The 10,139-nt window shown below is 40.3% G+C and overlaps 2 protein-coding genes across 2 annotated transcripts in view; both read right to left on the minus strand.

Annotated features, from left to right (window-relative positions):
• Positions 1 to 411: 411 nt before the first annotated feature.
• On the minus strand, positions 412 to 3,143 carry LOC122772644 (ADAMTS-like protein 3). The gene is made up of 4 exons (XM_044030832.1): positions 2,622 to 3,143; positions 2,313 to 2,492; positions 1,810 to 1,963; positions 412 to 458 (listed from the first exon to the last, which is right to left on the minus strand). The coding sequence occupies exons 1-4, from the start codon at positions 2,847 to 2,849 to the stop codon at positions 412 to 414; spliced, it is 609 nt and encodes a 202-aa protein (XP_043886767.1). The 5' UTR covers positions 2,850 to 3,143.
• Positions 3,144 to 9,154: 6,011 nt separating this feature from the next.
• The window catches only part of LOC122772552 (ADAMTS-like protein 3), a 40,865-nt gene continuing 39,880 nt past the window's right edge, over positions 9,155 to 10,139 (minus strand). The window contains exon 13 of the mRNA XM_044030717.1: positions 9,155 to 9,243. Coding sequence (XP_043886652.1) covers positions 9,155 to 9,243 — 89 coding nt within the window. The remainder of the gene's footprint in view (positions 9,244 to 10,139) is intronic.

The following is a 10,139-nucleotide window of genomic DNA, read 5'->3' on the forward strand; positions in this document are numbered from 1 at the left end:
AACTGGCAGTATTTGTGTGTGTGTGTGAGAGAGAGAGAATGAGGAGCAGCAGCTGGAGAGAAGAGAGAGAGAGAATGAGGAGCAGCAGCTGGAGAGAACATTCCATGATACGCACTTGGACTATGACTCTCAGGAGTCACCGTGACATTTGTAAGGCACTCAGTCATGTGTTTAACAGTCCGAGTTCCAGCTGTGGTGAGTTAGAGGGACTCATACGGCATTACACAATCAGATTAAGTGGTGGCTCTCTCTGACTGTTGGAACAATGTTGTGTGCATTAACTTCACATGCACACAGTGACTGTGAATGTGCACACAGTGGACGAGAACTCCCTCTCCCATAGCTTGGCCTTAGTCTTTATGTGAACTTGTCAACACAGAATGAACAGCTGCTTAACCTGACGCAAGATTTTCAGAACTCCTTCCCACATGACGGGACTGCACACATCTCTGAGCTGCCTGCATGTGCACAATAGAGAAAAGTAATTCAGACAAGTGGAGATTGTGGAGTGAAAAGAGGAGATTAGTGTCGTTGGGATCAAATTTGTAAAAACAGTGTTTGTCGATGTTATGATATTATATGAGGTACTGAAGAGGGAAGGACGGTGTATAAGTTGCTTACAATCCCATGTGTAATGGATTTTCAGGTGTACAAATATAGTTGTTTAAAACACAAGACTCTGGTCTGTTAGCACATTAATAGCGCACTAATTGCACAGAGGTAAAAGAGAACCACTCAGATCACAGGGTGGTTCAGAGAGAAAGAGAGAGCTGGTGCTTGTATTTGATGTTCTACAATAAAACAAACTTTCTGTCCTGGGTTAATAGCGCTTTTCCACCACACAGTCCCAGCACATCCCAGCTTGACTCTACTTGTTTTTTTTTGCTTTCCCATTAGCGATAGGACCTGGTTTGGCGAGGTTCCAAGCGAGCTGAGCCGATACTAAAATGTGACGTCGACAGACTACCGGCCACTGATTGGCAGTGAGTGTCGGCACTGGAAGAGTCACCAGCATGACGTCAAAGGAATCAAGCCAAACAATGCCGAACTGTAGATCACTTAAAACACAGGCTGCACACATGCATTAATCTCTAACAGAAAGCAAGGACATTTCTAAAATCTCAACGTGTAACAGAGTAGTGTGGTGTATTGAGGGAGTCTGTGCTCCGGTTATGCAGGAAGTACTGAACGATTCTGTGAACAAATCTTCTTAATTAACTGAGTCTAATGATTCAGTACAAAACAACTGCTTTACAAGTCACTAGTCACTAGTTTGTGTGTGTCGCATACTTCACGCCAGTTGACTCCACATTGAGGAGGTACTATAGTAATGGAAAATGATACCAAACCGAGAAGAGTCTGGAACTGTATAGTGGAAAAGCACCGTATGCTGAAAAGCAACCCAGAAAAGGAACTAAACAACAGCACAGAGAAATAAAGTGCATGTCAACATCTGCAGAGAGTTTCAGAGAGGGAGGGATTGCCTCTGGTTTCTGATCCTATATTGTGAGTATTTTAATAACCTGCAAATGAAACTATGAAATCAATTTTCTCGGACATCCTGCCAACTGCAGCTTTAAGGGCACATGATTAATGGGAAGTTTTGCACAACAATGCAAAACAAAGGCAAACATTGGAATGGCGGCTAAAAGATGAGATAATGACAAACCCACTGGTTTTGGTTAAAGCAGGAAAATACTTATTCGAGGCAAATGCTCTGATCGAAATAAAAAAATAGAGCTGGTGGTAGTGGAAATGGCGCGATATAGAACATAATGGTATTAAAATGTATACGTGTGAGTGTCTTACTGGGACAGGTCATCATACGGCAGGTTCGTATGAGTGGTGGGGAGGATAAACCTGAACACTCTTCCCTGTCCAGCGTCACTAGGTGGCCCACAGTGGTCAGCTGGCGACACAGTTGCTCCCTACGCTGGACTCCCAAACCACAGGTCACTGAGCACTACAGAGTCACAGGGAATAGAACGGAATAATTAAATGTTTTGTAATGATTTGCATCTTGTGAATGGGCTTTATGGATATTTGCATTTCTATTTAGACTTCTGATGGACTCCGTTATGAATCTCATTATATCTATATATTATTATAAGTTTATAATAGTAGAACAATGGAACACAACAGATGTACTTCCAGTTTGAAAATGGTTCCTTAGAATTAGATGTGTCTCTCACTTGTGTGTGCAACTGTGTTAAACCTTGTCTACTTTAAACTGGTGGAGGAATATTTCAATATTTAAACTGTGGCTTTCACTCCAACTTCTTCCATTTCTCTACAGGAAAATATACACTCACCTTCCCCCATTCTCCTCCTGCCATGAACGGCAGACAGTCCGTGTTGCTGCAGCCTCTGTTGGTGGCAGGTTTGGGCCCCCGGCAGTTACTGTCCCCCAGCGTCCTGTACGCCCCTGTGGACAGAAGCTGCTTACAGTAGACCTTCCGCACCTGGACACCACCACCACAGGTCTGAGAGCACTGGAGTAGAGAGGAGCAATAAGAGGGTAGAGATGGAGGTGGGAAATTAGTAGACACACATGCGCGCACACACACACACACACACACACACACACACACACACACACACACACACACACTGGTACATACCAGCTGCCATGGTTCGGTCTCCCAGGTTGCAGGACAGTCAACCTGGTTGCAGGGTTGCAGGATGGGAGGTTTGAATTCCTTGCACTCTTCCTCTGAAACACTCTGAATATCCTGCTGCTCAATGGACATGAAACGCATGCAAAACACACTCCTGGTCTGTATTCCAACGCCGCAGGATGCAGAACAGCTGGTCCACACGGTCACCTCCCAACTGTAAAGAGAGATCATACGAAAAGTCACAAAGACACAAAGCACTGGTGAATATTAGGCTGCAAGCTCTGTCGACAAACATGAAACATGAAAATGGCATGTCACCTTCAGCACCGCCCTTTAAGGGACATTACAATATGCTATATGACTTTTCAAATGATTACCATCACAATAAAATAATATTGCAAACTGAGACATAAATAATGTATTTTCCTGAGGCCATATCGCTTTATCAACCCTGTTCCATCTCTTCCTCCTTGTCCTCCCACTCACACTGTGCAGGAGGAATTAAAGTTGAGATACGGCTGGAGAAAATGGTGCAACTTGAAAATCAAACATGCTCAGCCTGGCAAACATTTAGGGGGATATTTATCTCCCACATTGCGCAGCCATCCTTTGGTTTAGTTGATGGGATATTCTGAAGTCCTTCATGTAATTGAAAAGATACTTCACATGAGGGGGAAAAAAAACAGGTGTGAAAAATATACTATAAATTATGAAAACTACATAGGGTGAAATGTAGTAAATGGTATAATGCATCGCCACAAAGGGAGAAGGGTTTAGTCTGTGTGAACACTGTGTTCAGCTCAAAACCAAACCAGAGGAGGATAGATCGTCACTAAAATGACACGACAGTCTGGTGCAGACTTAAATTGTCCTCATACCATGACACCGCAGCTGTAGCCCGGGTTTTTACAAACTTTTCCATGGAATTAGTCCTGGAAAACCTGCAAATGCAGATTCTTCTCTTCACACATTCAACACATGTTCAAATAAAGCCCCGGTCCCTTTTGCCTTAGGCCCCCATATCCGTTTTTGGCATTTTGACACCAACAAATGATTTGAGTTGGAGTTGACTGCTTAACTAGAATCAAATGAATAAATTAAGCAATGTAATAGCCTGTAAAATGGGCCAATGAAGACCTGATACATTTATGGGAAAATAATTTCTCCAGAATAACTTTCAATATTTTGCCGTTATATACAATTTACTGCATGTTGAAATACTGTATTAACAATTTAAAATGAAGAAAAACTAAAAATATGAAAAAAAAAAAACTGTCAGTGCAAGAGTGTAACAGATTTAACAGAGTGGCACTGTTAAACAATAATACTAAGCCTGATTTTATATTATTGTTGTGTACTTTGATCAGATTGCACATGTAGTCTATCAAATTATCACATTTTCACAATTTCAAATTCTAAAAGCAATGTTTTTTTCCCTCTTGTTGAAGCTGTTAACGTCAATGTGAACCCTCTCTCTGCAGGATGAGGAATTCATTAAATGTGATTCTTCTTTATGTTAAAGTTGATACAAAAATGACAGCATCAAATGATAAGAAATCCAAAACGTGACTGACCTTGTTAGACAAGCATGCGCAGCAATGGCACTTTTAAGCAAACGTATCATTTGCATTTGATAGAGGACTCTGTCGTGGCTTATGAGGACACTGGATCTCAGACAACAAAGGAACCTCATACCCTAGTTTGTTTATGGCCTTCATAAATTTCACAGCAGACAAAGCACAAGGCAAGAGATGAATTCCCACTGAGGAGAGCGATTCAGAGCAGTCATTTGCAGAGACTGCAGGGTGAGTGGAAAAGTTGTAGACAAGCACAGTATAAAGCAAGAATAGGGGAAGTTAAGAAGCCACACTGTGTTCGTCCTGTTGGCCTCTCAAAGTCTCTGGTAGTAGAATATGCACCCTGTGTGTTGTGCAAGTCAGTTTGTGTGTGTGTGTGTGTGTGTGTCCATGAAGCCCTGAATTCTGCAGCTGCTTCCTGTAAATGTCCAATAGGGGAGTAGAGTGTGATAAATCACTGTGCACGAGTCAGATATGAGTCCATTTTGATCAGCAACTGATCGTCTGTTGTGTGGAAATACTGTCACACATTGGCATGCACAATGAGATTGGGTACTGTTCACATCTGAATCGATTCTGGAACTGGTATCTTTAATTTGGTATTTGATACCTAATCGTACATTTTTTTCCAGTATTTTTTCTGTAATAAAAATAAGTTGTGGAAAAATAAGTCCAAACGTTGTGTGACTTTTGTTTGTCAGGCATCTACACTGGCCACAGCAGCAGAACAACTATCCAATATTTGAACTATATTCAGGGTTTGTGTCCAGTTTTGTGACATTTTTATTATATATCAAAAGAGAGGGAAAGTAATGTATTACATTTACTCGCGTTACTGTAATTGAGTAGGGGTTTTGTGTATTTGTACTTTAGGAAGTTTTTATTAAAATTTGTAATTTTACTTTTATTCAAGTATGTTTTTTTGGCAGAACAGGTGAATGAAGAGGACAGGTGAAATGACGAGGACAGGTGAATGATGAGGTCCCTGAGTGAGTGAGAAAGTTGAAGCATTTGTGACCTTTGACGCTTTTGACTATTACATTCTGTGTTTACATATGTTATTTTGTCAGCACTTAACCTGTAAAGGTTCACCTTTCATTAAAAACAATAAAAGTGAGATATGCGTCCCCTTGCCTTTTTTGCACGACACAAGAAAGAACCCCATCCTTGATAAAAAAAAGTAACTAAGTAACTTTTACTCTGAGTACAGTTTAAACAAGCAACTTTTTTTTTACTTTAACTTGAGCACATTTTTAGACCAGTACTTTTATTTGTACTCAAGTAAAATGTCTTTTACTTGAGTAGAATATTTCAGTACTCTTTCCACCTCTGTATATCTATGTGTATTAACAAACATTTACACTGCACGTGCCTGCAGTCAGCGAAAACCAGAAGTGCTGGGCTTCAGGGAAACTCATATTACTTATATTAAGTGCCAATCCCTGTCAGATACAACAGCAGATACCATATTATTATGATAATATTATATGTGTTTATCAGATCTGCGCTTTGCTGTATCTAAAGGTGGATCATGATTCTCTGTGGTGCATTAAACTAGAGGAGCTGTGCCACTCGCTCTCTCTCACTTGGAGATCCTATGCCTTCACTTAGCCCATAAGATGCTGAAATTTGGTAACTATTGATTTAACACTAATTGTTACTCTGTAGTACCAGCATAATTCAGTTGGTTCCATTAATACATGGAGATTGTGACCCAACCTAAATGCACAAGCTTACATTATGTGAAAGCTAAGTTACAGATTTTAGTTGCGTTACACAAAGGCAGGATAGTTTGACTAACAAATACTCTCTATTCAGGAAATTATCTCATGTCTATGAGTCCAAGTTAGGTCAACAAATTTGTAATATATAAACTTTCAAAAATCAGTGACATAAATTGGCATGAAGGATGTTCGTGCATGTTTATTTTCATTTGTATTCATATTTCACAAGTCAGCACTGACTCTGTGTCTATACTCCCATATAGCCACATGTCAAAAAAAACTGAATTATTCCTTTAATATTCTGTTCTGTGCTGGTCATTATCATCTCCATCATCTTGCCTCCAGTGCAGCCAGAAAAACATGTGGCCAAAATAAAGTGTAAGTTCACTGCCATTACAAACTGCCTGTTGGCTTTAACATTGCTAAGTTGATTTCATTAATGGAACAGAGGTGTATAAATCCACCTTAACGCAAGTGCACAAACGCGCAAGGACTTTTTGTTCCATTTCGAAGCTGGAAAGCTTAAAAAAAACACACTCATCTTGTCATCTGGCCGAGTAATCACTGTATCACTGGCGTTGTTCCGCAATTACATCAGACCTACTGAACACCTTACGTACTCCCCTTTCTCAGAAATATGTGGCTGAGAAACTAATGATTGTTTCATACACCCGTGGCATGCTGTCAGGGCAGGCAAGGCAGGCACTGCACAACCAATTATAGCTAAAAACAGACATCAGCTTGAGCAAAGTGGGGTCTGGGGACCCCTGGGGGTCTGCAATCCAAAGCTCTGGGGCAATAACAAGTCCTACATTATACTATTATGCTTCAGTAGGCAGGAGACAATATTCAGACTTCTGGATGCTTTCAAGACTGGAGTGAGAGCTGGGATGGAGGAAAATGTTGTGGCCATTTGTGCAGATGGTGAAGGGCAATATGTGCACTGTATGCTGCACCAGGAGGTGCTCACTTTCAAAGCCATGGACCAAGATCTTCACTCTATTTTGAAGACAGCTCTGAGATTAAAGCTGGACATGACACATTGCTGTATTACTCTGAGGTGTCATGTCTCGCGGCAGCCCATAGTTTCTCTCTCTGTCCCTGTGATGGACAGGCGATCTGTCCAGGGTGTACCCCGCCTATCACCCTATGTCAGCTGAGATTGGCGGATAAAGCGGTAAACAAAATGGATGGATGGTTGGAAATTAACTATGACTAATTTGTGTGTGTGCAAAAGTTAATTCTAGGTCATTCTAATTCACTTGTAGTAAAGTTTCGAGTTCAACTCCTAATAAAATTAGGGTTGACCCTCAGATTCTCGCTTGCTTGTCCAGCTTCGGTAACCATGTGGGCTCTCACCTTGGGGGGCATGGCTCAGGGTTACAGATGCGGATCATTACCGGTGGCCTGCTGGATGAATCACAAAAAGAGTCGTCCACCTCGTCACCTTTCTTCCTATTAACACACTTGACAACTGCTGTCTGTTTCCCTGGACACAGGACATAGACAAGATCCAGTTGGACATAACGCTTATGCTTATGGCCAAACTTCAACTCCCAACTTTCATTTGAGAAAACCTTACCACCAGCACATGTGACTGAGCAAGCAGTGAAGCCCCTGTAGTCCCAACTGTACGGTTCCTCCGTTTGGGTGTAAGAAATGCCCGGAGCTTGGCTACATGGCACCTGGTGGCAGGGCCTCTCCAGTTGTGGTCTGTCCTTGCCACACTCCTCCTCTGGAAGATCCACCTCCGTCTTGGTGAATGAGAGCATGACGCGACACTTCACCTCCCGAGTCTGCTTACCTACTCCACAGGTGGTGCTACAGGGTGACCAGGACCCAGGTACGAATCTGAAGACAGTGGTAGAGGACATGTACAGAGGTTACAACGTCAAGCAGTGTATGATGAGAAGTCCACAACACAATGATTACCTGTTTAACTCACAGTGATGCAGCTGTGTGAAAAAGGTTTTCCTGTTTTCCATTTTCTTTTTTATGTTGGAGTGTATTTATTGGAGCCAAAAGAGAGACATTAAAAGACAGGATAACACATGAGACCTCATTCACTAATATGTTCTTAATGTTCTTACTCTCTCCTCGCCAGATTCATGACACATGCACCAGCGAATTTGATCCAATTCACGGCTTATTTCCATACCGCACATGTTTGTGAAATGCTTGTCCACTTTCTACAATCAGCATACGGCCACACCTCTATTTCTCTGTATGAGATCATCTGTTTGGTATATTTCTATTTATTTATTTAACCTTTACTTAACCAGGTGGAACCAATTGAGATTGGAATCTGTTTTCCAAGGGTGACCTGGCCAAGAGGTCAGCAGCACACGCCATGGTAAATAACAGAGATTTAGGAGACAATAATGAAACACAATAATGTAACTAGGGTTGCAAAGGGGTGGAAAATTCCACAATTCCAAATTCCCAGAGACGTTCCATGGAAACCTTAGGTTGGGAATTGAATGGGAATGAGAATGAATAAGAATTAACTGGGAATTTGGCATCATTTAAAGAAATTGAGTCATATACCATCTTTTGTCATAAGCAGACATTGTTGCAAAAGTAGAACTTAATTCTTCCATCGAACAATCAGTTATTTCACAGAACAACAAACACATGAATGACTAGAATATTTCTTACAGCTCCCCCTTAAAAATGTCAAATGAACGGAAAGCAGAAGAAACAGCTTCACATTTGCTAATTTATATTTAGCATATCTGGTTTACCAGTAAACTAGCAATAATTCTGATTTAATAGTTGCTAGTGAAACTTTAAAACCATAGATCAAACATAATCTACCTCATAATATCATTAGATTATGCTACAATATTTTTTTTACCAAGTATATTCAAATTTAAGAAGCTGTAACAATCAGAAATCCTGTTTTAATAATGAAAAAAGCTTCAAACCGATTCATCGATTGTAAAATTGTTGACGATTAAAAATCGAGAAATCAAGTAATTGTTTCAACTCTACTTAGGTGTTAAATGGTTAATGAAAAGTGGCTCAGTAACACTGGATACTGAATTGTACAAATGTGTCTCTCAATTAGTTGTTATTACCTGAAATTATAGTACATGCCAATTGTACTTGCAGGTCGTAATCTACCAGTCGTGAGTAGGAAGTTATAATTCCCTCTCACGCTCAAAACATTTCATATTTTTACAGGACGTGATACATTTCCTCTAATGGTGTCTGAAAGTGTTTGTGGGTGTACTCACGTGGGATCCTCTGTAGCAGTGTAATGTTCCTCCAGTTCATGGGCTTGTTTTAACCAAGGAACCTTGGCCTCCACTGGCACAGACTCTGACAGAGAGACAGAAAATGAATCAGGGATCAGTATTCAGTCGACTATTATAAATGCAGGCACTGATCCCATCAGTGAGCAGGGTCTGAATACATCATTCATCTCAGAGCAGGTAATTAAGTGGACCAGAAGTGGTGCATTTTACAGCTTAGGCATAATAAATCTAAGAGACTGAACTGTCCTGGACAAAATATAATGTAATGTAGATGTATATGATGAAAATACTGGTTGACATTATACATTTTGTAAGATGAAATTGCTCCATCCACTCTGAGAATGGTCAGGGTAGGTTACATGAAAACAAACAGTTTCCAGATAATTAAAACCGTGTACCTAAGTGGCATTAAGAAAGTACTTTGGGGCTATTAGATAAAGAGGAAATAAATGTAGCTAAATAATTAGATCCTTCTTTGTCATGTTTCCTAGCAATGTTGGAGTGTGTTGTATTTTTCATGTCTAATGTGAATTATTATTTTGTTGTGTGCAATTTATTTTAGTTCGTTTACGTACAATCACTCAAAACATTTGTCTTTCAGTTGTATTGTCAATTTCATTGGGAAAGTGAAGAGGCGACACATGTACAGTATGTGACTGTTTTGTGCTCTAACTTCCTTGTCCATATATTTTATTATGTTTTCTTGCCATGTGTAATAATAAATTAAAATAATAAAGTAAAAATTGAAATGGCTGTTGACTGAAAAAAGGGTACCCTCCCCCAATTTAAACTAAAGTAAGGTCTGTGCATGTTTGACTCTCATACTGTGAGTTCTGTTATTGTGGAAAAAGCCCTTAACTTGAGTTGAGACGTAAAAGTGAAGTATGTGAAACTCTGAAGGTCTTTGTGAGAGAATAAACAGCTTTTTAAAGGACTCAGCTGTTTCACGAGGAGGGATGC

Source organism: Solea senegalensis, linkage group LG7 (genome assembly GCF_019176455.1).
Source record: "Solea senegalensis isolate Sse05_10M linkage group LG7, IFAPA_SoseM_1, whole genome shotgun sequence".
Taxonomy (NCBI): domain Eukaryota; kingdom Metazoa; phylum Chordata; class Actinopteri; order Pleuronectiformes; family Soleidae; genus Solea; species Solea senegalensis.